The sequence below is a fragment of the Equus asinus genome, chromosome 2, assembly GCF_041296235.1.
Source record: "Equus asinus isolate D_3611 breed Donkey chromosome 2, EquAss-T2T_v2, whole genome shotgun sequence".
Taxonomy (NCBI): domain Eukaryota; kingdom Metazoa; phylum Chordata; class Mammalia; order Perissodactyla; family Equidae; genus Equus; species Equus asinus.
In genome coordinates, this window is record NC_091791.1 from 147,136,022 (window position 1) to 147,163,634 (window position 27,613).

A 27,613-nucleotide genomic window follows, 5' to 3' on the forward strand; every position below is an offset into this window, starting at 1 on the left:
TGTTCTCTCAGTTCTTTCTTGTGGGAGTTAAATTACACCTATGATAGACCTGTTATCATGTCTTCTATGTTTTTGTGCTCTCTTCTGAAATTTTCAACTTTTTCCCCCTCTCCATGTTCAGTTTTCACATTTCCTAAGGAATAGTTTCCAACTATTCCCTTCTGCTACTGTGTCTAATTTGCTGTTAAGCTCATATATGGAATTCTTAATTTATGTTATTGTATTTTTAAATTCTAGACGTTCCATTTGTCTCTTTTATACATATTCTGGTATTCTAGTGAAATTATCCATTTTGTCATCTATTTTAATGTCCATGTTAATCACAGTTATTTCAAAGTCCAATCTGATAGTCTAATATCTGGATCATCTGTGGGTCTGTTTCTATTTTCTATTTCTTTCTCTTGATTTTCAATTACTTCATATTGCCTCCTGCCATACTTGCTAATTTATTAATGAAATCTAGACATTGCATATGAAAAAATTGTAGAGGATTTGAATCAAGTTATCTTCCTTCAGGAGCACTTACTTTTATTTTAGTAGGCAGTTAGAGAAGGAGCAGATCATCTTAATCCAATCAGGAACTGAGATACTTTGAGGCTGGGTTTCAGTCTTTATAAGGCCTAGTCTATTTTTTTTTTTTTGAGAAAGATTAGCCCTGAGCTAACATCTGCCAATCCTCCTCTTTTTGCTGAGGAAGACTGGCCCTGAGCTAACATCTGTGCCCATCTTCCTCTACTTTATATGTTGGACACCTGCCACTGCATGGCTTGCCAAATGGTGCCATGTCTGCACCCAGGATCCGAGCTGGTGGATCCTGGGCCGTCAAAGCGGAACGTGCGCACTTAAATGCTGTGCCACTGGGCAAGCCCCAGGCCTAGTCTATTTTTGTTAGTTTTTACTCCTAAAATACAGTCCTTTAGAAGTCAACTGAAAACCTAGTATGTTACAAGGGCCCTCTTCCCTGCTAGAATCTGAACTCTAATTATTGTCTTGTCTCATCTCTAGGTGGTTTAGGAATTAGCAAATGCCTCAAGGTGAAAGGTACAGAATATCAGATTCACCTCAATGCATTTCTTTTCTCTCTTGGATCTTGACCCTTCAAGTTCCAGATGCTTTTGTTGTTCTATGGCATTTTCAAACAGCTTTGTACATTTCATCTAGCTGTTAGAGTTGTTCTCAACAGATGGGTTGGTTTTGACACAGTTACTCCATTATAGTGGAAGCTGAAGTCACAAGCACATTTTTAAATAATCTGTTTTATAAGTTTACCAGAAAACTACATTAAATGTTACTATTGTATAGTTCTTAGATGAGTATTTGAGTATATTGGGAAGATCTGTAAGTAAGGTATGAAATGAATAGGTAGCAAAATGAATAATGAAGTAGAATAAGAAAATGACAGTTAATCAATATATTAGTCAGTCTTCTCTACTAGAACGGGTTTAAACTTTAGCCATGGCACATACACAAATATAAATCTGTTTTGAACTGCCTCATCACAGTGAACAAGAAAATAATGAATACTTAGAATAACATTCTATGTCATACATATTTTTTGAGCTTAGAACATATTTCCAAATGCATTACTCCAATTCCCTATTTCTTTTTTTTTTAAGATTTTTTTTAAAATTTTTATTTTCCCTGTTTCTCACAAAGCCCTCCGGTACATAGTTGTGTATTTTTAGTTGTGGGTCCTTCTAGTTGTGGCATGTGGGATGCTGCCTCAGCATGACCTGATGAATGGTGCTGTGTCTGCGCCCAGGATTTGAACCAGTGAAACCCTGGGTCACTGAAGTGGAGCATGCAAACTTTACCACTCAGCTGAGGGGCCAGCCTTCCATTTCTTTATTATTTAGAATTCCCAAGTGTATAATATTCTAATTGTCTTACTTTGGTTTTGTAAAAAAAAAATCACTTAATTGAAAAAGCTTCATCTCTAGAATTATAATAATCTATTATAGAAAATGGTGTTATATCCCTTCTGTAGACCCACACCCTAGAACACACCTTTAATTCAGTATTTGATCCAGAATCCGGCATATGGTAAGCACACAATGAATGGAAGCCATCAGTGTTATTATTTTGGGTAATTTTAGTAAATGCTACTTGAATTATAGTTCTCCCATGGACCTACTTCCCATCTAATGTTGCTCTCACTGTTTGTTCAGGCAGAACTTCGTAATTTAAAGGAAATTATGATTTTTTATTTCTGGGCTTAATTTTGAAAACTGGACTCTCCTTCATTGGTAGAATAAAATGTTAAAGCTTATGAGGTAGTCTCAAACATGGTATTTTCTATAAAGGAAAGTGCTCAATAACTCAGACCTTAGAAGCCTCCTGTGAATTGTCAGTTTCCCTTCTGAATGGTGAATGAGCTATCATCACATTTTGGTGGTTTTGGCTGGGGTGAGCTTGTCTCCCTAAGGTAGTGTTGGTTGTCTTTTAATACTCAGAATTTTGACTGGTAGTTCATTCATTCAGTTACTCATTTATCCAGCCAGCCGTTTCACAAATATCTACCGAACATGTGCCAGACCCTGTTCCAGAGGTTTCAGATACAGCAGTGAACAAGACAAATTTTAAAAAATAAAAATCCTTCAACCTACATGGAGCTTACATTCTTGTAGGGGAAGGGGAAGAAAGACAGTCAACAAAATAAATGAGTAAGTAACTTATCTTATACACTGGAGGCGCTGCAGTTTTAAAAAGGGTAATCAGGAAGGCTGAATTGAGAAAGACATCTGAGCAAAGATTTGAAGGACATGAGAGGGGAGCCATGTAGATATCTGGGGCATAAGTATTGCAGCCTGAGGGAAGAGCAATCGCAAAGGCTCCGAGGTAGGAGTGTGATGGCATGAATGTTCAAGGAATGACAAAGAGGCCACTGTGACTGGAGCTGAATGAACAGGGGGGAGGGTGGTTGTCAGGGCTGGATCCAGGTTTCTTTTTGAGGAAGATTAGCCCTGAGCTAACATCTGCTGCCAATCCTCCTCTTTTTGCCAAGGAAGCCTGGCCCTGAGCTAACATCTGTGCCCATCTTCCTCTATTTTGTATGTGAGACATCTGCCACAGCATGGCTGGATGAGTGGTGTGTAGGTCCACACCTGGGATCTGAACCGGCGAACCCTGGGACATGAAAGCAGAATGTGAGAACTTAACTGTTGTGCCACCAGACCGGCCCCTGGATCCAGGTTTTTTGAGGCCTTAAACTAATACATGCAAAATTAGGTATGAGAGGGAATATTTATTTAGAGTGAGAAAATAAATCCTTATAAATCACAATTTTGAAAATCTAAAAAAATACTGCACATGTTGCAAAATCCAGAAAAAGAACATAATATCTTCATTAATTCACTCTCAAACCTTTATTGTACCTTCCTTCCTGGATTTTTGTCCCCCTGTGTTTTGATTGCCCCTCAGAAGACCATTATTTTGTTATATAATTTTCTGTAGAGATGCTAAACAGATAATTCAAATTTTTCTTTAGCATATTAGTTTTAAAATTATGAAAGCTTAGAACAGATTTTCAGCTTTCTGACTTCATAAGGTCATGTGAAAATTTAGATTGTCAACCTTGGGAAAACTTCCATCAAGTTTCCTTCCCATCTGAGCTGTTACAGCTGTGCTTGCTGTATGTAGTACTGCTGCAAATAGGTTTGCGCTTTATAAGCGCAGGGATGCTAATAAATTTTATTTTGTGTAATCCTCATGAAAAAAAGATATGCTTATTATACATAGTATTGAGAATACTCAATACTCGATACTCCTAATACAACTGATCTCCTAGGATAGTCAATTTGACTAGGAGTTGATGAAAACTAAATCTTCTACATAGAAATTTATATGTGTGATGATTGGAGGAATTCTGCACAGGCTAACTTCTGGCTCTGTATTGCAAACCTCCTGTCTCCTCCATGATCCACATACTTCTGGTGCCAGGTGCTATAGGACACGGTCATGTTGTTGACCTTATCATGACCTTGTCATGTCGTGTTGTCATGACCTTGAGCCCTGCACCTTCATGTTGCAATACGGAGTGAGTCCCCATGGAGGTAGGACTATTCCTGAGAACCATTCCTTCTCTGGGGCGACTTACCTCTAGTTAGTCACCTAGTAACTTAACTCTATACAGAAATGACAGTGAATCACATAAATATACTCCACTAAACACAGACTCAATGTGTTTCCAACTTGACAGCCCCTTGTCAGGATCCCAGCACTGTCTGACATGAGGCAAAGTGGGATGGGGGAAGTTAGAACGGAGGAGACAAATGATCTTAGCCCTTGTGGCTAAAATATTTTACTTTTCAAATAAAAAACGAAAAAAGGAAAAACAATGCAAACACACTTCTAGTGCTACTCCCAGGGCCTTAGTGGAACGTGCAAGTGAGGGGAGCTGAAGCTTAAGCATCATCAGCTTCATGGCAGGTCTGCCTCTGGTAGCGATTTGAGGTCAGAGAGGTAACAGGGTGGGTGAGTGAAGATCAAGCAGGGCCCTGAAGGCCTCTGTAAGAACTTGCTTCTTCTCTCTTGAGCAAGAGCAACATTGGACATTTTGAGCAGAGGAAAGAGAGGATTCCAGTGGCAGGCAGGTTAATGCTCCCTCCCCCCACAAATGACTGTGTCCTAATCCTTGGAACCCGGGAATATGTTACCCTATGTGATAAAAGGAACTTTGCAGACCTGATTAAGTTATGGATCTTGAGATGGGAAGATTATCCTGGACTCTGGAGGTGGGCCCGATGGAATCACGAGAGTCCTTATAAGAGAGAGGCAGGAGAGTCAGTCGGAGAAGGTGAAGTGATGGTGAAAGGAGAGGTCAGAGGCATGTGGCCATGAGCCATAAGCCTCCAGAAGCTGGAAAAGGCAAGGAAGAGATTCTTCCCTGGAGCCTCCAGAAGGGACCCAGTCCTGCTGAAACACCTTGATTTTAGCCCTGTAAGGTTCATTTCTGGACTTCCGACTTCCGGAATAATAATATACTTGTGTTGTTTTAAGCTGCTAGGTCTGCGGTCATTTGCTGGAGCAGCAGTAGGAAGCTAACACAAGCCTGAGAGGATCAGTCTGCTTGCTCTGTTGAAAGGAGATTATAGGCCAGGGGGAAGCAGGGAGACCCGGGGGAGGCTGTTGCAGGAGCTTCGGGGAGAGTGAGGTGGCTTGGATCAGAGTGTGGGCAGAGGAGGGGGTGAGAAGAGGGCAGATTGCTTTGCTGCCCAAAGTTCTGGCTTCATTGTACCTCTTTTGAAACGTGTATTATCTGAACGCCTCATGAATAGGTGAACAAAGTGAGGCTCCTATTTTTTTCTTTTGATCTTTTCACACTTGGTCCCATATTCTACTAGAAGGAACAACTGAGAAGGACCTGGAGATATCTTCTTGCAGGGTACTTATTTCACCCCATCTCGGGAGGCAGACCGCCCTACCAAATTCCTTCTCTTTTCAGTAAATGACTGCAGCTCAGCTGGGGTAAGGTGCTGGGCAGAGCAACCTGCCCCACTCCACAGTTTGTGCACCGCCGCATGCGTGCCCTTCAGAGCTGCCTGGGATAGGTGGGGATGTCTTTTGACCACCCATCTGGGCTTGACTTTCCTTTTCTCTGGTTTCCATGGCTCCCTGGGTCTGTCCTCTGCTTCCTTGCTGTGTGAATATTTGTGGGCAATCACTGTCTTGTTTTTCCTTCACTGTCTAGAATAGAGCCATGCTCAAAGAGGCTCAATAAATATTTCTGGAATAAATCACTTTGTCTTGGCTCCAGCAGATTTTATTTGCCACATGGGTTCAGGGATCTGAGACACAGAAACCAATACGAACTAAAGAAACTCAATTTACAGCCCCATGCATCTCAAATTGACCAACGCAAGCTCTGAAAAACCCAGCTTCCAGTGCAACCCCTGAGCTATCAAGCAGACTACAGACCCCTTCAGATTTCCTTCCCGTGCATCTTTCTTTTCCACTTGGGGTTCTCTCCTCTCACTTTGTGACAAGTGTCCTGCTTTCCCTTGGATGGCCAGAATGTGTCTCACAGTGAAAAATTAAATGTCTTCCAGCTTCTTCTAGGCTCTTGTGATCCTTGGGGTAGATCCTGATTTCTTTTTTTTCTTTTTGAATGGGGATGCTGTAGAAAGATATAGCTATTTTTCATCTTTACAGAAAATATTCCGATCCTGGCACAGTCCGTAAAAATGCAATTTTTGCTATAGATAATCAAACCGTGAAGGAATGTAGATAAAAAACCAACAGTCTAGCACTGGGTCCCTATGAGAAAGGTTGCAAAGAAAGCAGCCAGTTCTGAACAGGGATTTGGGAATGTGTTGTCTGTGAGGATTGCCAGGAGAGGGCAGGCAGGTTCTCTAGGAAGGTTTCCATGGTGAAGCAGAGAGAAGTGTGGAAGCAATGGGATGGAAGAGGTCACAGGGCCACAAGGTTAACTGGGAGGGCGCACGTGATTTGAAGTACGCCCTGGAGTATTGCATTCGATGAAAGAGGCCTCTTCTCCCTCTCCTTGACCTCTGGAGACGGGCACACATCAATTGCAGTTTCCCAGTCATCTCCTCCCAGTACCACCCACTGTCTCCTTGTACCCAGAATCTCTTCCAAGCACCTTTTACAAGGCAGGCAGTTCAGTGTTTGAAATCTGACTCGACTGCATAATCTTGCTAGGTCTTTATTTTCCTCATTGGTAAAGTGGGACTGATAATAGCGTGTACCTAATGTGATTGTTTGGAGGGTTAATGAAATAATGTGTGCAAAACATTTCATATACTATCTAGCTTTTAACAAGTACTCAATAAATGCTAGCTGTTATTATTATCATCATATTAAAGTGAGTCTTAAGTTTCCAGTTGTGAATCCATACTTACAGGAAGCTATAGACTGAGGGCTTATATGAAGATTTTATTGGTTTTCCTTGTAACTTGTATAATACAGTTCATCTATGCTGGAAGAAGAATGAATCGGTAAAACATTTCTGTTTTACTTCGGGAAGCTATAATAGTAAGACATGGGAGGAATAAAGTTCCCAATAAATAAAAATTTCCAAATATCTGAAGCTGATGAGCAAATTGGCTCAGCCAAGAGGAAAACAAACTCAAAGCTCTTTAGTATTTGTTTGAACCCCCTGACTCTGTTTCCAAGCTCTTTTGTGAGGACAAGAATAAAAAAAAATTGTGGGAAGATTTTTTTTTTTTGCCTCGATTCTCTTGAATTTGCTGCTTAAATGTCAATAAGTCCCAGCAGCTGCAGGTCACCCCCGGGTTTCAAGAGGAAACCCCAAATTGGGACACATATTTTTCAATTGTGTCAGAATGTGCTCTTGGAGTCAACTCAGGTTTTCTTGGAGCCTGGGGAAGTCTTGTCTTTAAAGGTCTCCCCACTCATTGTTCTTTCCTCATGTCTTTAATGAATCTCTTTGGCTCCCAACCACGCAGACCAGATTGTGAAGAATGACAGGGAAAAGCTTACGTTATTGATTTGGCTTCAGGGAATTTTTCTGACCCAACCCAAAAAACCAACAGCAACCCTAAACCCCAGATGACACCTCATGTTTGGAGAGGTTCTTCAGCTTTTGGATTGAGACCAACCTTGACGAGGAACTAGTCCATGCCATCAGGGTTTTATCTGGAGACCCCAAATTCTCCATGCTACTTCATTGTTTCAGGACTTTGGGATCTAAAGCCAATTGCTTGAAGGCTGGCTCCTAAAACACATTTGATGAAGGACAAAATGCTCTGGAGTTAATTGAAGAAAGACAGTTGTGTTCCTTAATAAGAGACTCGTGGTTACTGAGATCATTCATGGGTCCATTGGAAGCCTCCTGAATCTTTCCCTTACTCTTGGTCTTGTTAACAGAGAGCTGTTAGTCTTAAATATTAAGGTGTTACGAATTGTTCACAGACAACTAAAAAAAAGATGGAAATAACCTGTCGCCTCTTGCCTACTGGAAGTGGAAGCTGGACAATGTATAATTTATTACATCATGAGGGAAAAGAACCCAGATTAGGAGTTGGGTGTTGCCTTTGAGGACCTGGAGTAGAATCAATGGGCATCTCCCAATTTCTACTGAAAATATTCACAAAATTACTTCAGGTCCTCTTGAGAAATAATAATATAAACAACTTCAAAACTGACTGTCCAACCTTGGGTCAGTTCCTTTTTTTCACCTCTTATTTGCTATTTTTTTCAAAAAAGAGTTTTCTGGTATTTTTCTGTTTATAAAGTGCTTTCCATACATTTTCTCACTTAATGATGGCAACGCAAAATGGCATTATTTTACTGAGGAGCCATAGATAGGGAGAGGTTATGAGTTAAAATGTGCTCACACAGATAGTCTGGTGGAAGGAAATCTTGGGCCACTTGCTTCGAGATCCAGGCCTTTTTCTCATGTGAGGGCTCTTTCATCAAATTTTTTTGATAGATCCAAAAAGTATTGCTAACAGGGAACAACATCTTAATGGCAGTTAAAAATTTCCAGTAGAGTGGTGTTGTGTCCCTCCTATCTTTTAAACTTGTGTCTTAGTCACCTGATAACACTTTTGGATGTTCGGGATGCATCTCTTCCTTCCAAATGGAAAGACAAACATACATACGTGCATAAGTGGATATGACTTTTTCTGTAAGGTCTGTGGCCCACCTGGAACCACCCATGGGTTGTCATGTGAGGCTTTTTAATTTTTTTTTTTTTTTTGGTGAGGAAGATTGGCCCTGAGCCAATATCTGTTGCCAATCTTCCTCTTTTTGCTTGAGGAAGATTGTTGCTGAGCTAACTTCTATGCCAATCTTCCTCTATTTTGTATGTGGGACACCACCACAATATGGCTTGATGAGCAGTGTGTATGTCCATGCTCGGGATCCAAACCTGTGAACCCCAGGCCACTATAGCGAAGTGCACAAACTTAACCACTATGCCACTGGCTGGCCCCTAGGCATTTTTATTTTTAGTGTTGACTCTAGTTGATCATCAACCTTGCTTCTATATTTTCTTCCATTCCACTTTACTTTTTTTTTTAAAGATTTTATTTTTTCCTTTTTCTCCCCGAAGCCCCCTGGTACATAGTTGTATATTCTTTGTTGTGGGTCCTTCTAGTTGTGGCATGTGGGATGCTGCCTCAGCGTGGTTTGATGATCAGTGCCATGTCCGCGCCCAGGATTCGAACTAACGAAACACTGGGCCGCCTGCAGCAGAGCGCGCGAACTTAACCGCTCGGCCACGGGGCCAGCCCCCCATTCCACTTTACTTTTAAAATTTAAACTACTATTTTTCCTATAGTACATTCCTGAGTAGTTATTTTGGAGATGGCCTTGTATGGCAACACTCTTACATGTCTGAAAATGTTTTCATTGCCCCTTCCCACTTGATTAATTATTTGGCTGGGTATAGAATTCTAAGCTCAAAAACATTTTTTCTTAAAACTGGGTGGTGGGCATCATTTCATTGTCTTCTATCATCCTTGTTGCTGATGAGAAATTTCATGTTGATCTGATTCTTGTATCTCTGGAGCTAACCAATATTTTTTTTTCCTTCTGGACATTTTAAGTATTTTCTCTTTGTCTTTGGAGCTCAAAATTTTATGATCTGTGATCCGTTTTCATTCATCCTAGTTCCACGTGGCGACCCTTTCACTTTGAAGAGTTATATCTTACGCTGGGGCAGGGAAATTTTCTTCTATTTGCTTGATTATTTCCTCCCATCCATTGTTTGTGTTCCCTTCTCCTAAGTGTTCTTTTCCCATTTTCCTCCTCTTTGTCATTTTGATATGTAGTTTAAGAGATTTCTTCAAACTTATTTTCAATTCTGTCCATCCTACTATACTGTTTTTCTATTAAATATTTTTAATTTCCAGGCACTCTTTCTTGGTCTCTGTTTTCTTTGTTCCTATCAACTTGCTCTTTTTTCATGGCTGCCATGTCTTTTTGAATGTCTTCAAGGTACTAGTTAGAATTAAAAAGATAAAACAACCCCTTTGCCCCACCTGTTTTCAGCATTATCTCTTCCTCTTACATCCTTCTCTTTTGTGCTATTGGTTTTTCTCAGATGTCTGATGACTTACAGTAGCTTGTTTGTATTTACAAATGAAGGAGTAGGTGGGTTAGTGCAGGTGCCAAAGTTTTTTTCCGTTTAGTAGGAGGGCCGGTGATGTAGCCAGCTCACAGAGAAATTTTCCTGTGTGTCTTAGTCCATTCTGGCTGCCGTAACAGAGTACCATAGACTAGGTGACTTGTAAACAACAGAAATGTATTTCTCACAGTTCTGGAGGCTGAGAAGTCCAAAATCAAGGGACCAGCAGATTCGGTGTCTGGTGAGAACCTGCTTTCTTGTTCATAGATAGCTACAGTAGTACCCCCAATCTGTGGGGGACACATCTAAGACATATATACTGTTTTTCCTATACATACATACCTATGATAAAGTTTAACTTATATATTAGGCATAGTAAGAGATTAACAACAATAACTAATAATAAAATAGAACAATTATAAAAATGTACTGTAATAAAAGTTACTGTAGATCTTAGCAAACTCAGCATGTGATTTTTCTTTCCTTATTAAGTTGTGAACTTTCATCTTTTCACTTAAAGGAAGCACTTTACAGCTTCCCTGGCATATGCGAATTTCCAGCATCACTACACTTGTTCTTTGGGGCCATTATGAAGTAAAATAAGGGCTACTTGAACACCACCACTGTCATACCGTGGCGCTCCATCTGATAGCTGAGATGGCTACGAAGTGACTAGTGGGGGTAGCATCTACAGCGTGGATATGCTGGACAAAGGGGTGATTCACAACCCGGCTGGAAGGAGTGGGATGGTGTGAGATTTCATCACACTACTCGGAACAGTGAACAATTTAAAGCTTATGAGTTGTTTATTTCTGGAATTTTCCATATAATACTTTGGACTGTGGTTGACCGCAGGTAACTGAAACTGGGGAAAGTGAAACCATGGACAAGGGGGACTACTGTATCTTCTTGCTGTGTCCTCACATGATGGAAGGGGCAGGGGAGCTCTGTGGCGCCTCTTTTATAAGGGTACTAAGACCATTCATTTGGCCTCCACCCTCATGCCCTAATCATCTGCAAAGGCCCCCAAATACCATCACATTGGGAATTGAGTTTCAACATAGGAATTTTGGAGGGACATAAACATTCAGTTTATAGCACTGTAGTTAGTCAGGCAGTCTGGCGAATCCCACAACTGCCTCCATAAGGCAGGGTTTACTAGCGCCTGAGTCTGCTGTAGCTGACGTGGAAGCTTCAGAGCCATTTCTCTCTTAGGCCTGAACACCACCCTTGGTTTTCTTCACAGGCATGTTGCCTACTCTCTTTAGTGGGCAAGGGAGGGGTATATGGGAGGGCTCACCTGGCTCAGTTGTTATTTGATTATTCTGGTGATGATTTAAAACTAAAGTGATCAGCCAATTTATCTTCTAAACCAGGACACTTTTGAGACTGAAAGGGGATCCTATTAATTATTTTGCCAAGACAATAGGCGTAAACTGGAACTGTCACCCTGTCTATAACACGTTCTCAACCTTTGTATTTATTGACTGAATTTGGAGCTTCTCTGGGGTTCCACTGGGAAGACTGCTCTTCTAATTCTTTTGGCTAGAATTATTCATATGGTTTTTTTTTTTGGTCAAATTGATCCCATCTGATATCTATTTTTATTTTCTAGACTTTCTTTAAAATTTATGAACCTCTGTTAGCCCCCACTCTTGTTTTCCGGCACTGTTCTGTTTTTATTCTTTTTAAAAAACATGTTTTCTGTCCTTTCAGTAGGACCTGAGAGGGAAGGGAGTCAGAAGGACATACTCAGTTTGCTCTCTTGAGCTATAAGCTCTTTTACTCCACTTTAAACGTTGCTGGCTTACTACTTTATACTTTATACGTGATGTGTATCACTTTACTGGAAGCAGTCAAATTCAGTGATAACAATTGTGCAGGAGGCAGCTCACCCTGGGAAATCATGAACTCCCTTGGTGAGTACTTTCCTTTCATTGCTCTCACATCTGGAGGGCTCTCACGATGCCTACGAAATATTGAGCATTAAATCATTGAACCTCCGAGCAATTCTCAATGGGAGTTGTTTATGGAGGATTCATTTTCCCTTCCTTTTCTTGCGGGATATGACTTATTGTCAAGAGGGGTTTGCACTCCCCCACACGCTGTCATAGCACGTGGAAAAATGTCAGTTCCTGCAAAGACAGTTCAGGGCTTCACATCATCCGGTTAAAGGCAGAGAACAGTAGAGATTTAGAACCGAAGCCAGAATTTTGCAGAGCTTAGTGAAGGGATGGAAAACCTTCCACTAGAATTAATCCATGAAGACTCAGTTCGGAAAGATAGTAGTTACTGGAAGTACAAAGCAAAGATTAAGATTTAATAATAAGGATTTAGAAGCGAAAAGGACTCCCTGGCTCTAATAAGGTCTCATGGGACAAGAGCAATGTGGACAGAAGAGGATCCAAACTTTCCTCGCACGGAAACTACTCCTTCGGTTTCTTTGGAAAAGGGCTATTCTCAGTTCTTGGGGAGAGTGGTTACATGAAGATGCTGGACAGGAGTCAAGATTCTGGTGTTTGGACTGAGTAAAATTAGGTACAGAACTATAGAATTCTGCTCTTGGATGTGCTTCATATAAAAGTGAAATTTAAAAATGATCATCTGAATGTATATGATCTAAAATAAAATGAATTAGTATACAAATTAGCATATTTGATTTTTGATTTACAGCTAAAGTTAATCTACAAGTTATATCCAGATGCCAGTGAGCCAGGTTAATCTTTGCCATGCAGAAGAGAGCCCTCCATGCTCACCTTCCCAATAATATCCCTTGTTTTCCTGTTAGCAGTTTTACTGTGCCTGGGTTAACATAGAGGTGTATAAACAAATTATTCAGCATTTCAACTTTTAAGTTCCCTCGCCCTCCAAAATTCCATTTTGGGCTTTGACATTTTTGCTCTTTGTTGGGGAATCAGCAAGAAAGAGAGGATGGTGCTTTTGTAGCCAGGATTTGAAATGTTTCTTTCAGGGGATGATTGGTTGAGAGGTTGCTTTCTGGTGGGTTCTGGATTTCAGAGTTATACACGTTAGGGGCAAACCCACTCAGGTGTTGTCAGCTGTGGACATCAGTCCAATATTGTTCTTATCAGCAATTAGGTGGAAAACAGGAATAATTGCAGAGAACTGATGTTATTAGATGGGTAAGAAGGAAGCTGTGTAAGTGGAGGTCAAGCAGACAAAACGCTCTACAAATGGTAGAAACCCAACCATAACCAAGGCAGGTGCTGTTTGTCGGGAGCAGTCCTCAGATGACCTTCATACTTGAAAGTTGAGCCACAGGGGCTATAGAGACTTTTAGATTCCTCTTGGATTTTTGGGAAAAAGTAGTCAGTTCTTATAATCATGGTGCCTGGCATATAGAGGGCCGGTGATTAAATACGTTCCTTTCTTTCTTCCCTCTCTCTTCATCAGCCTCATCTTTCTCATCTCCCTTCTACTCACAGCTCTTCTCTTTGCTTTCCTCTTGCTCTTCCTTCCCCCATCTCTAATATGTGCCTCCAAGTTATTTTCCAGCCTCCAGTCTCTTTTATCTCTGTGGTTGTGTGTCCCTTTTCTAAACTCAGCCTCTTGCTACCATCCCTATACTTTTTACCACCTGTCACTTACCTAGATGGAGAACTGTGGGATCAAGGGAATCCCAGGGGAGATGGTCTAGTCACTTACCATGAGAGTCCAACGTTGACATCTGGTGGTTACTTTGCTGATCTTCTTCCCTTAGCTTTCACTATTCCATTATTACCCTTTGTCAACTGGATTCAGTAAACAGAGAGCAAGAACTTGCTGCCCTTACTACAGAAACATGCTCTGCTGGTGTTTCTGGGGCACTGTCTTTTCTTGCCACCTGCAAATTTTAATTTTTGCACTATCATAATCTTTGAGTTTGTCATCCTTTTATTTTCTTATTTGTACTGGTGTTCGCATTTGCTTCCAGAAGACATTTTATTTTTTTTGCTTCCAGCTGAGGGCAGGTCTCAGTTTCTTGATGATGTGGAGTTCCTCTCAATATGCCTGGATTGTTTAGAAATATTGCCTTTGGCTCTGTGACCATGAGGTCAATGACCTTACTGGCCACTTCAGTATGGTTTTGTTTGGCTATGTCATAGTTTGTGACTTTCTATCCACCCCCACCCCCCTAAAAAATAATTCCTTCCCAGGGTGGCATTTGACTTCTAGCAGCTCCTTCTCCTTTAGGAACTATAGTAGTCCCCCCTTATCTGCAGTTTTGCTTTCTGCGGTTCCAGTTACCTGCAATCAACAGCTGTCCAAAAATATTAAATGGAAAATTCCAGAAATAAACAATTCATAAGTTTTAAATTGCCCACTGTTATGAGTAGCATGATGAAATCTCATGCTGTCTCGCTCCGTCCCGCCCTGGACGTGAATCATCCTTTTGTCCAGTGTATCCACACTGCATACGATACCCAACTGTTAGTCACTTAGTAGCTATCTTGGTTATCAGATTGACTGTCGTGGTATCGCAGTGCTTGAGTTCAAGTAACCTTTATTTGCTTCGTAATGGCCCCAAAGGGCAAGAGGAGTGATGCTGGCAATACAGATATCCAAAGAGGAGCCTCAAAGTGCTTCCTTTAAGTGAAAAGTTGAAAGTTCTCAACCTAGTAAGGAATAAAAAATATTTGTATGCTGAGGTTGCGAAGATCTGTAGTAATTTTTATTGCAGTATATTGTTATAATTGTTCTAGTTTATTTTATTATTAGTTATTCTTGTTAATCTCTTACTGTGCCTAATTTATAAGTTAAACTTTATCATAGGTATATATGTATAGGAAAAACAGTATATATAGGGTTTTTGTACTATCCGTGGTTTTAGCTATCCACTGGGGGTTTTGGAACGTATTTCCCATGGATAAGGGGGGACTATTGTACTTGAAGTTAAGAGAAAGTGTCTTTATGGAGCTGAAGGGATATAGAAATTGGGGACACATAATGTTTTGCTTTATGGCTGGCATCAGAAAGACAATAAGAAACTTTTCAGCTTTCCATTTTGGCACTTTCCAACACAACTTCCAACATTTAGGCTGGAAAAGACCAATGCCCTTCAAATTTCAAAGGAAAGAATTCTTGCAACCTTGGTGACAATCAGAGTAACCTAAGTGATGTTAGTTTAATGAGTTATATGTTTCTTTGAGTTGAAAATTTAATTTCCTACCTAATTTCTCCTTCTCTTTAGAAGTGGAACGGAAAGTGAAAGCCAATGACCGTGAATATAATGAAAAGTTCCAGTACGCAGTGAGTAAAACACACAGCACACACATGCTGGGGTCGGTCTTACCTTAAAGACAGTAAGATTAATGGCTTCTAGAGCTTTGTGACTTCACTAAAAACTTTCTTTATTGGCCCATTTTAAGAGCAAGGTGCCATATGTTTCCATATATACAGATTTTAGTAATGTTTATACACTTATTTCTCTCCTGCACTAAGAGTGGTTGGTATGCTTACTAGTATGGGAAGAAAATGAAATATCTTCTTTCTCAAGAATTGATGTTTCATTCACTTTGGTGCCTATTTGGGCACTAGAACACATAGGAATAGTGTGAAAACGGGCCTCTATGGTAGTACTTGGTGATAGAAGTGGTGATAGTGGCTGATGGGTGATGAATGGCATTCGAGGGATTTTCTCTAAGCAACTCAGGCTGAATGTGGAAAAGTATATAGAGGAGAAAGTTCCCAGGTCCTGGATGATTGTATTTATCAAGTGAGCAGTGAGAATCATTAGTTAAAACGTGCGGGCTTTAATCTTGTACTGAATTACATTTTTAAAAGATGAGTTTTTTTTTTTTACATAACAAATATTTATTGAGTGTCTACTAAGTAACTGGTACCATTCTAGGAACTTGGGATACGTTGGTGAACAACTTTGTGAGTTATATCATGAGGCCTCATAAAGATCTCATTTTTCTATGACTCAACCTAAATTGCTACGTGGAGTCTTTTATAAGCTCTAAGAAAGATAACTGGTCGAACTGATTCTGTAGGTGACATCTGGCCTATAAGACCGTTAGAAGATTGAGTGTACCAGCACACTTAATGAAAGAAAGTCTCAATTCAAAGAGGGGTTTGACGACTATTAAGGCATAGAATTGTGAGAGTTATGGGGCATGCTTTGGCAGTGTTCATCCAGGCACTAGAAAGATGAGAGAGAGTTTTGCCCAATGGGTGATGTTTAGCCTTTTGTTCTTATTGGCAGGTCTTTCCCATATATATGGAGATGGATGCAGTGGGCTATCATAGCTTGATACTATTAAATATTCAACAGAGGTAGCTAACAACTCCTCTTTTCTCATGCTATCTTAATCATGTAAACTTGTGACTATAATTTGATTTTCAACGTAAGGTTCCCTACAGAGAGTCAGTATACTGTCTCTGTGACTGATTTCTCAATGTAAAATAATACAGTGGCACTCTGATTTTCTTCATCAGTCTTGTAAGCTTGGTTAAAGTAAGTCTGCTCTTGAGAGAAGGAATCGCTCTCGGGAGGCTGATGAACGTGCTTCTTAGCCTGAGAGCCAGAGGGACTATAATTCCCCACGGTGACTAATGCCACTCTGTGCAGCCTCCTGACGTCTAGTCATTTAGCCCCTCTGGTGATGACCAGACTTGGCCCCATGTCTTTCCTTTCTACAGCTACTCCTTAGCTATAGAGGATGACCTTTGAAAGCCTTGACCATCAAACCCCAAATAAGAGGAGTAGATATGTGTATATGTTAAGACCTTGGGGATAAAACAATAATAAGTCATCTACTATGTGGTAATTATGCATTTAAATACTTAGCTGCATTTACTTGTTTCCCAACCTGTAACAAGTATTTTCATTCTGGGAGTGATAGCTCGATAAGGAAGCTATATCCTATTTGCATTTTGTAAGATGATACAGTCTTTTCTGTTTACACTTATTTTTATGTTAACTATGAAATTTTTCAAACCTACAGAAAAGTATAGGAAACAATATGACACCTGTGTGCACACCATCCAGATTGAATAGATGTTAACAATTTGCCATGATTGCTTCAGATCTTTCTTCCTTTTAAAAGTGATAACATGCCAATGATACAGAGATAGCTTTCTGTTGAGTGTGCCTGATAGTGAACAAAAGCACACCGATGTGTGGCTGTGGCTGTTTTCTTTTGGGTTTCCTAAAAATGATAAGGCAGTAGAACAGTATTCCAAAGCCACAGCAGATCGAGTAAGGCAGCTTTGTCTCTGAGTTAAAACATATTAAGGAAAAAATGAAACCCATTATGGGCTGGCCAAACCAAGAATGACAACAAGCCTTGAGAAACAGAAGGTGCAGAGCAGAGACGGGCACAGGTATCCCAGGTCTAGTGACCAGTACCGTGGCTCAGAGCGTTGAGCCAGGCCCTCCTAGAAGGAGCATGGGTCCCTACTAGACCTGGCTGGTGGCGTCTTGATTTGGGAACTCCCAACAGGATGGCTGGTCATACACTGTACTGTGGGGCCATTCTCAGCCCTTGTCTATTTAGCTACAAATTGGGAATAATAAAAGTATTTATTTTATGGAGTTGTTGCAAGGATTGAAGTGGAATAACACCCAACGACTCTATGAGTTAGTCTATGTAGAGATGGGATTTGAAATTATATCTGACTTTAAGCCTTTTAAACCACTTCCTATATAGAATATCCTTTTAAGAAAGGCAGAATCCTGAGGTCTCTTGCTCAGTCTTGCCCAGCTTTAAAGGATATTACCCCAAATGGAAGTGGATTTAAAGAGACCCCCAAGAGATCACAGGGAGAATGCTTATAATACTTGAAGAAGTAATATTCCCACCTAAAGGCTGAAAAGAAAATGGGAATAAAGCAAAATTTATTATTAAAAAGATGAAAGGAGAAATGGTGAAGGCCCCTCAAATGTAGTGGAAAGAGTGTTTTGGGATAAGATAGACCATAGTTTGAATCCTTTTTCTCTCTCTTGCTTGCTAACTTGTGATCTTGATTTCTTTATTTCTCCGAGCATCAGTTATTTCATCTGCGAAATGGGGAATTTTCCTCACAGGATTGTCTACTAAAGGATGAAATGAGATAATTTATATAAAATATCTGATAACAGTAAGACTAGCTAATATGTATTAGACGCTTACTATGTACCGAGCCCTGTGCTAAACCTTTTATATGGATTTTTCTCTTAAACCCTTGGCTGTGGGCAAGTACTCACAATGAATTTTAGATTCCCTATAAAGCCCTGAATAAAGTAAGATATTGGTGATAATAATGTTAGGAAGATACTGAGAAATTGGCTAAAGTTGTAAAGTTTTTGCAAAAAGTATCGTGGCAAAAAAATGAGCAAATCTGAGATACTGAAGGTGTGGAAGTTGCTGACAAATTATGCAGATGATGCGATAGTAAAGAAGCAATGCACCCAAAACAAGAAGACTGACAGCGGAAATGATTGCGGTAGTACAGACTCCCCCCGGCCCCGCCCCGCCATATAAGTCATATGGAAATGATAATAATTCAGTGAGATACTTATTGATTACCCTCTCTGTGCAAAGCATTTGATGAGTTCAGGAAATTTTGCTTATACTCTCAGCATGGATGTTGACAGATGCATGGTTAACAGGGATAACAGTAACAATGAAGTAGTGATGATAATAGTAATAGCTAACACACATATAGTGCTTGCCATATGAAAGGCATGGTTCTAAGCACTTGACTATATTAAACTTATTTAATCTCACAATGATTCTGCAAAGAGAGCGCTTTTATTATCTCACTTTTACAGACGAAAACACTGAGGCACAGAGATCTCACTTAAGTGCTTGCTCAAGGTCACACAGCTAGCTAATGGCTCCCATTCTTACAGTGGTGAGTCCAGCTTTGTACCAGGTGCTTTGTGCATATTGCTAATGTTCCACAAAACCCAGCGAGATGTACTGGGGCTTCATTAGTCACTTGTCTAAGATCACACAGCTAATAGGTGGCAGAGTTAAATTGTACTTCAGATTGGCCAGATTCCAAAGCCTGTTTTTTCCATGATTCCAGGCTCCTCTTTTGACCAATACTGAAAAACAAACAACAAACAAACAAACAAAATCCCCAAATCTCTTCTCCTTCCCTCACATACTTACTGGTAAAGTTTTTATACTCTGCAGGCAAAGGCAGATAAAGGAGATACGAAATTTTACAAATATGAGGCTAAGAATGACCTTAAATCTTACCCTTAGCAGTTGTAAATGAGAACTTGGGAGAAAAATTTACACAAAGCTCAGATAAATGATGTGATCTCCACAAGCATTAAGCCTGGCCAAGCAAACTTTTCTCTTTGAAGGCTAAAGGGAGATATTTCAATACCTAGAGAACCTTAATTTATCAACAAAGCCTAAAGCTTCAAAGCACATTATAGGTCATAGCACAGGCTTCAAAAGTGATCAAAAGTGCTTTTAAGAGATAAAGGGCTTAGAATATAAACAAAAGACAAAGTTAATGATTCTAAGTGAAGTTAATTGGTAAATTAGACATGGTATTGTAAAAACTGGAAGGTGGGAAACAAAATTACAAGAGGGATTTCTGAGTGCCCAGATGTGTAAAACAAAGTGGGACTGGAGAGTGGAGGGAGAGCGAGACAAGTGGGAGAATTATTATTCTCATCAGAAAGGCGTTCGAAGTTTTCTTGGTTAATAATAGGAATGAATAATGGAAGTAATGAAAACAGTTGTTGTATTAAAATATATTGATGTTAAAAATGTTAGGAAAATGGTGAGAGCGAGCCAAACAGCCAGACTCATGATCCCTGCTAAAAGGAGTTCAAAGTGATGGTAGAGAAGCAGTGAAAACAGCTACAGTTGCATTAAAATTTGTTGATGTCAAAAACTGTCAGAAAAAGTGTTAGATTAATTATGGCTATTTCTGACTTGATTTGAAAATAAAGAAATGATGTTGGAAAACACTGGTTTTCCCTCTGGTTCATATTCTCTCTCTTTCTCACATAGGCAAAGGTGTGCACTGTCCTCATTCAATTCTCTTGATCTTAACAGAATTTGAGAAGGGAGATGAATTTATTTGTGTGACAAGAAGGTTATCCTGCCTCAAACTCAGAAACTTTAATAAAGCTGGACACTTTATATTTGAATGTATTTCATGCACAAAGGTAGATGGGAAATTTCTAGAGGATTTTTTCCAAGAGTTGAATTATTGATCCCATTCTGAAAGTGCACATGCTTATATAAGTCAGTGAAAATTTAACCAAATAGTTTTGCATGCTTGTAAAGAAAGCCTTCCAACTAAAAATTATGATTCTAACACCTTAATTTATTCCTAGAATTTTAAAATGCCTTGTTGCTATCATGGTTGTTACATGGAATCTGTGGTTGCTCTCGTGGTTTTTGTGCTTGGTTGAACAATGACCATTTGGGTTTTTCAAAGAGTGTTCATTCAGTGTGACAAAATGGCCGACTCTCAGCCATCAGCTACAAGGACATCACCAAGACTCCCTTCAACATGAAGCCCTTCCATTTGTCTCCTATCCATTTAAATGGGGCTTTGTATGTTTCCGCAATCATTTCTCATTTCTCTTAACTTAGAATAAGTGGTTAAGTGTGGAGTAGAAAAATATGGTCCACCATCGTTCTGAGTGTGTGAGCTTGGATGGTCACTGGATCTCTTTAGGCTCACATTATAGTAATGTGTCCATGTGTCTCTGAGACCAGACTGGTGTAACAGTAAAACTGCATGTTCCTGTGTATGTGGGTGAATCGATGATTCGTTGTCTCTTTTTTTACAGAAATAAAAATGATTTCCAACATTTAGTATATTCACAATATGCCTGCTCTATGCCTAGCAATCTGTGTGTGTTTGTTGACTTATTTACTTTCCAAAGAGGATTTGAGGCAATGAACAAAAAGAATATAAAGCTCAAAGGGATGAAAATACATGAGGAAGCTGGAGTGGGCAGAGTGGACCCCTAAATGTGTGCTAGAAGGCCCTATCTGCTGAGACTGGCAAGGTGTTGAGTGCTCCTGGGGTTATTAGGAAGAGGGTGTTGGGGCAGGCCCCATGGCTGAGTGGTTAAGTTTGTGCGCTCTGCTGCAGCAGCCCAGGGTTTCGCCGGTTCGGATCCTGGGTGTGGACATGGCACCGCTCATCAGGCCATGTTGAGGTGGTGTCCCACGTGCCACAACTAGAAGGACCCACAACTAAAATATACAGCTATGTACTGGGGGGATTTAGGGAGAAAAAGCAGAAGAAAAAAAAAGGAAGATTGGCAAAAGTTTTTAGCTCAGGTGCCAATCTTTAAAAAAAAGAAAAGAGTTTGAATATGAGGTAATAGACTCTCAGGAGCTGAGGAGTCACAAAGTGAAAAGGATTTTATTTGCCCTCCATATGAAATGGATTGGATATCCACAGGGAAATACCCAGATTCATACAGACTGTAACTTGGGTGGAGTTAAAGCCGTAGTTTAGGGCTATCCCTTGGAAGGAGATATTTAAAGCCGGGAGAAAAGTAGAACTTGTTAAGGAGGGGTAGCTGGACTATGGGGTGTCGGGGTGGAAACTCAGGGTTAGTTAGAGAGGAGGAGGGAGGGAGCCCAGGAAGGAGCAGAGAGCAGCAAGGATCGAGGAGAACAAAGAGTAGACAGGGAAAGGAGCCTCTCAGGAAACAGGGTGGGTAACCACATCTGATGCCTGGTGCTCACGAGGTTAAGAACGGAGGAAAAACATGTTTAAATCAGAAGGAAGCACTTGGAGGACCTGAAGAAAGCAGTTTCATTTTTTGTTTTTAAAGTTGGGATTTGCAAGTCAGAGGGCAGGAAGAGAAACATACAAAAAGGAAGGTCGTGGGTACAGCCCACTCAATTAAGAGTCTGCAATAAAAGGGAGAGAAATGGTATAAGAGCTTTCAGGCTCACTGAAATGAAGTAAAGCATTTTTGGATTCTCACATATTTTGGCTATCCAGGTATATAAAGCCATGGAAAGGTACAACTCTAAATATTTTCTCTGGGAGATGCTTGGGATATCAACATGTTGGGACATATCCCATTGCTGCTTTAATTCCCAACGTGATGGAAAATTTGGGTTTCTCTTTCTTTTCTTCGTGAGCAGCATGGTTGCACTGCCAACATGCTGTAGAGGCTCACCAACAGGCCCAATAACTGGAGCAATTTATGCACCAGCTGAAGAGGACAGATGATGACAAGCATGGTGACACATTGGAATTAGTTGTGAAAAGTGCCAGTAACTTGTATTTGTTATGGGTTTCTGGTTGTTGATTGTTGCGTTTTTGTATTGGGGCGTTACCATAGTAACAGAAGCTTTTTAGCAAACATAGAAAATGCCGTCTGTTTTGCGTGCCGTTACTATCTGTGTAAATTATTCCACGTTCTATATGACAGAGGTTTTCATTTTTCCTTTATAAATAATTTACTCTCAGGGGAAAAGATAATTTTTGGACATCTCTCAGATACATTTTCATTCTGGCTTCAAGAGTTTAAAAGTATAAATATTTTATCTTTTTGACATCTGATTTATTTAAATAGTGTTATTCTTTAGCTAAGCATTTGTCCAATTCCTTGTTTCCTTAGTTTGGTTGATCTATTTTAATCTTTTATTTTAGCCTCTCAATTCCTCTTCTTAAATGCTCTAAAATGGCACATTAAGGTAGTTAGAGAATCCAGTTAAACTCTAAACCTCTGAAGTGTTTGTTATTTACCTGTTCCAAGCTAGAGATAATTTCAGCATCCTCATAAACTAGTCCCATTCCATTGGCTTTGTGAAGTAAATTTCAAGTAAAGCCACACAGATTTGGTTTGTTTACTTATTTTACTTTCTTCCCTGCAATGATATGAAATTAAAAAGTTGCCAGGCAATATGCAATTGGAATTAGCAGACTTAAGATAAGCCAATTTTGATGTTAGAATTTTGGAGCTCTGTTATAGCCTAACTATAGTGGAATAGATTTAAACTAAGACCGAGAAATGAAAACATAAAAACATGGAGCAGGAAGAAAAGTAACTTCCTGTGTGGAGACAGCTCTCCAATGCAGTTTCCTTTGTTGGCAAATGGTTTATGAAAGTAATCCATAAATCACCCACGTGGATAAAATTGGGCAAGTTCAGTAACAGTTGAGAAGTTAACGGAAAAACCACCAACCCCAGCGGTCTGAAAGTGGTTTTTAATCTTGTTTTGTAATTTTCTTTCCTGGACCAAAGAGTTTGGTTCTGTGAATCATATTAAAAGACGGTAACTATCATATTTTACATTTTGTAGTTGAAAGATTAATCAATTCATTCGTGTTAAAAATGTAGTCTCGAATTCGTGCCCACTGTTATAAAACCAGTGCTCAAATTGCTGTTGTATTTTATATCTGACTTTCTGTGCAGTGTCTTACAAAGGTAAGCTATTTAGGCATTAAAGTTAAACTTGAAGATACTTTAAAAATGGGCTTAGGCATTGGTTAGGGGCTATATATATGTAGAAATGTATGTGTGTTGCATGTTGCATGAATGTGTGCATGTAGGTAAGGTTGTAGTTCTAAGAATGTGTGTACATCTTTGTAAGAATGTTCTGGCTTGAATAATGAGAGACTGTTCTTGGAGGAATTAAGCAGAAGACAGCAATCAGATTCTTGCATCTAGATTGGTGATCTAAATCTCTAGCTGCCGACGCCCTGTCTGGACATCTCTAGGAGCCCTAATGGTCTGGGATTTCATGTGCGCTCCTTGATTGTCAAGTTTGCTGTGAGTCAAAGTCCTGTCATTACAGCTATGGCTGTCCAGATGCAATCTAGACATGTTGCAGATGGTTACATCATTGTGCACCAACAGTCCAAAAGCTCAGGGAAGAAGAGTTATTTCATACAAAAGGAAAAACCTGACTGACTTCTCTGGTGCAGTAAGGAAGTTAGCTTAAGTTCATTGCAGAATCTCCGTGTAGAATTATCTTTTAAAGCTTTCCCATCCACTTTTCTCTGCAGAATTCTCATTGGCGACATATCCAGTCTGTGTTTATATCCCTCTAGAGGAGGGAAACTCACCAGTTCTGAAAACAGCCTTTTCTATCTTTGGATAGTTTTGATTATTAGAGAGTTTTTCCATCAGTTGAGCCAAATGGATCTTCTCTTGCTTTATTATCCATTGGTTTAGCTTTTCTCCTGAGCCCAAAGCAGAGCAAATGTGTCTCCTGTTTCTGTGACAACCCTTCTGATATTTGTATTTAAAATATCAAACTTGGGTTCACTCGGTAGACTAAAATCCAGAACAATCATCTCCAGTCACCTTTCTTCAGCTTTCCTATCACTTCTTAAATGGGTTGCTCCAAAGTCAAACAGAATATTCTAGAAGTTATTTGACCAGCTTGAAGTAGAAGAATTATTAATGCGGCCTGAGCTTGCACTAGCTTCTTCGTGATTGCTGACTCCTATTAATCTCATATTAATATCATTTTCATTGTTAATGACAAGAACTGAGTCACATTGACTCTGTATCTTGCTTATTATAGAACTTGACACACGACAGGCACTTACTCTGTCATTAAACTATCCTTTTCATTATTGTGTCACATGTGGGCTTACTGAGCATGTCTTCTGCATCTTCATTGATATCTGATCCAATGGGCCAATTGAATCAGAAGCTCTAGAAGTGGAGTCCAGGCACTGGTATTTTTTTAAAGTTTTTCAGGTGATTCTAATGAGAAACCAGGATTAAGAATCATGATGTAAGTTATTAATTAAAATATTCAGCACAACACAGTTGATGACACAGCCATGTGCCTTATCACGATAGCTCCATAGAGGTTGCCATTGGGCCATTAATCATTACATCTTGTTGACTTCACTAGTTTCCAATTTCTATAATGAACTGTCTTTGCTACGAACCCAACTTTTGTTTAAATATGTTATATTATAGCTCTCTATTTTAATAAGTAGAAAGCCTTTCAAACAATCTATTGCAGAGCTGGTTTAGATGACTTCTATATGGAAGCAGAAGGATGGAATGAATAAGTGAACTTGGAAGATTCCTTCTCAAGTCATGGTTCTATGATTCTTGGAAACCACTTAGTCCCATGTTGCGATATTTTAAACACTTTTGTAGGCCAAATGCCACAAAAACGCCATTGTTCTCAGCAAGACATTTTTGAGGTTAGAAGCACAAATGGGCGGAACTTCTTCATAATGTTTTGCAGAGAAAGCATTGTTCAGACTTTTCTAGGTGAGAAAATAAGCTAAAGGAATGTTTGATTTTTTTCTTTATCTCTTGCTCTCTGATATGGGAAAAATAATAAACTGCATGAAGATGTGCTAAGAAAATGTGAAAAATCTACATTTATGCTAGTGCCTATCTTATTTTGGTAAAAGTAGTTGTCTAGGTTATGTACTGGAAATTACTGGTTTGTGTTGTGGATTATTAACAATTATATTAGCTCATGTTTTGTTTTGATAAATGGAATTGCTTTTCCCCCATGTTTTAGTATTTTGTATTTTTTTCCGATTGGGTTTATCAGCCTTGTATCGAGTAATTAGTAAGTGTTTATCACTTAGTTAAATATTTTAGAGACTTAAAGTATAAAGTAAGGTCATAGCTCTTCAGGAGTTTGCTGTCCCCTGGGGATTTTGAGATTCTTTTATATGCATAAATGAAATAACAGTATTAGACATTGTAAAATTAAGTATGGTAGGCAAATGTGTGAGATTAGACTTATAATTAGCATTTTTCACTGCATCTGGGTAAGGAAGACAATTTTCTGAAAAGAGGTGAATCCTTTTCTTAAAGTTGTTCATATTGGTAATACATGCCTTTTAAATGTCTCTCCTTTTTCTGTTCTGCCTCTTCCTCTTCCTTCTTCTTTACAATTAGTCCTGTCAAAATAGTTGTGTATGTCATGAGTAAGAGGGCACATGTTGAAAGTATTTTATGTTGCACTTTTGCAACAGAAACTTGGCATATTTCGATGGCATTTTTGGGAAACTGTGGGGCTTCTTCATAAATACAAAATCCAGTTTGAATTCAAGGTGTGGCTGGTGTAGATGCTATCAGCACTGTGCTGTGATAAGACCCTTCCTCAGTTACATGCTGATGGTAAGTGAAGTGCTTTCAGTTGAAGCTGTGTATGGATGGACTATGCCACACCTGCCTTCCAGCTTTCCTCCCCATATCTTCCTTACCAAGGCTACTGAGTTGCCTGATGCTTTCCTGTTTCCAAGATCTTTCCCATCAGGAAGGAAATCCTCCTCACATTGAAGTGTTAGGAATTAATGTGTTATCCTCCCTTGGGTATTTGAGTTATAATGGAGGACAGAAGCCAGAGAACAGTGTTTGACACAAAGAGCTGGCCTGGAATTGATGCATCTGTAGTTGCCTTCGTTCCCTACCCATGTCTAGCCCATTGCCAGCTCTATAATTTTTGGGGAGAGGGCTTCTCTGAATCATTGCTATAGTTGACTTCTTATTTGTTCATTTATTCTTGCATTTATTTAACAACCACAACTGTTTAATTAAAAATGAAAAAGTATTATTACAAGATAAATTATGAAGAACAGCGATTACTGAGGAATTGCTGTGCACCTGATGCAGGGGTGAGGTACATAGAGGTGGACAGGACTCATTGGTACCTGCCTTCAAGGAGCTAAGCCACAGTCCAGGAGGGGCTTTTCTTCAAGTCTGGAGTCAGAAAACTTCCTAGAAGCCCAGGGGGTGCCATAGACCGTGATTCTGGCTTGGCCTATGCACATGTTTTCAGATTTCCTGGGTGTCACTTTCCTTACTGAGAGTCTAGGCAAATCATTTCACCGGGAAGGACTATTGTGGGAAGAGAACATCTAAAATGGGTTTGAAATCCTTTGTTGTTATAATATAAACAATAACCATTTTGGGAAAACCAGTTTCTCAAAAAGGTGTCAGACCACATGCTACAATCAGACCCCCTAGGTTTTGCCTCCTCCACCCCCTTCAAATCTCTTGTCCCATTTCTAGTGCCACTTGTGACTCTCAGTGGGAGGGACACAGAGCACAGTCTTCTATTCTCATGAAATGCCTCCCGATTCTTTTCTGCCAAATGCACCAACCTCTCTGGCTTCTTCCTCCTGAAAACCGACACACTTGCAGAGGAGTCTGGATGAACTTTGTTTTGGAACGCTTATTCCGGCTGGAGGGAATCAGGAGGAGGAATGTGGACGAGGCATGCGCTGGGAAGAGGGATATAATGGAAGTGGGATGAGGTGGTGGAGAAGGTGTGGGCGCTGCAGCCAGGAGCCCCTCATTCATTCATTCATTTATTCACTCAGGTAACAGGGGAAAGGATCTGGTCTGCTTTGTTACAAAGCAGCTTGGGGCACTGTTTTGCAATTCCTAGCTGACCTCCTCACTGATACTCGGGTGGGTCATTAACTATTAAACAAATGAATGCCCTCTGTAGCTTGCCGTGGAGTCTGGTACTTAGAAGTGTTCCTGTGAGAAGCAGCTTAGTTGCAAATCAGTTCAGCAACTTAGGGCATCTGTGCGGTGAGTTTGGACTAGAGACTCACATTTGAAGCCACTGCATTTTCCCTGTTCACATCGTGGGGCTCTTGCCTTCTCAGCACTTGTATGAG

General features: G+C 39.9%; 1 protein-coding gene across 7 annotated transcripts in view; it reads left to right on the forward strand.

Annotated features, from left to right (window-relative positions):
• ATP8B4 (ATPase phospholipid transporting 8B4 (putative)) overlaps positions 1 to 27,613 on the forward strand; it is a 216,204-nt gene that overhangs the window by 24,335 nt on the left and 164,256 nt on the right. For 6 of the 7 annotated variants that reach the window (XR_011499559.1, XM_044764905.2, XM_044764906.2 and 3 more), the window contains one exon: positions 15,246 to 15,304. Coding sequence is in view for 5 of the 7 variants with exons in the window: in XM_044764905.2 (XP_044620840.1) it covers positions 15,246 to 15,304 (59 nt within the window). In the remaining 2 variants the exon portion in view is untranslated. Of the gene's footprint in view, positions 1 to 15,245; positions 15,305 to 21,915; positions 22,006 to 27,613 lie in introns of those variants that run through there. The other variant, XM_070501750.1, reaches the window with a different exon arrangement.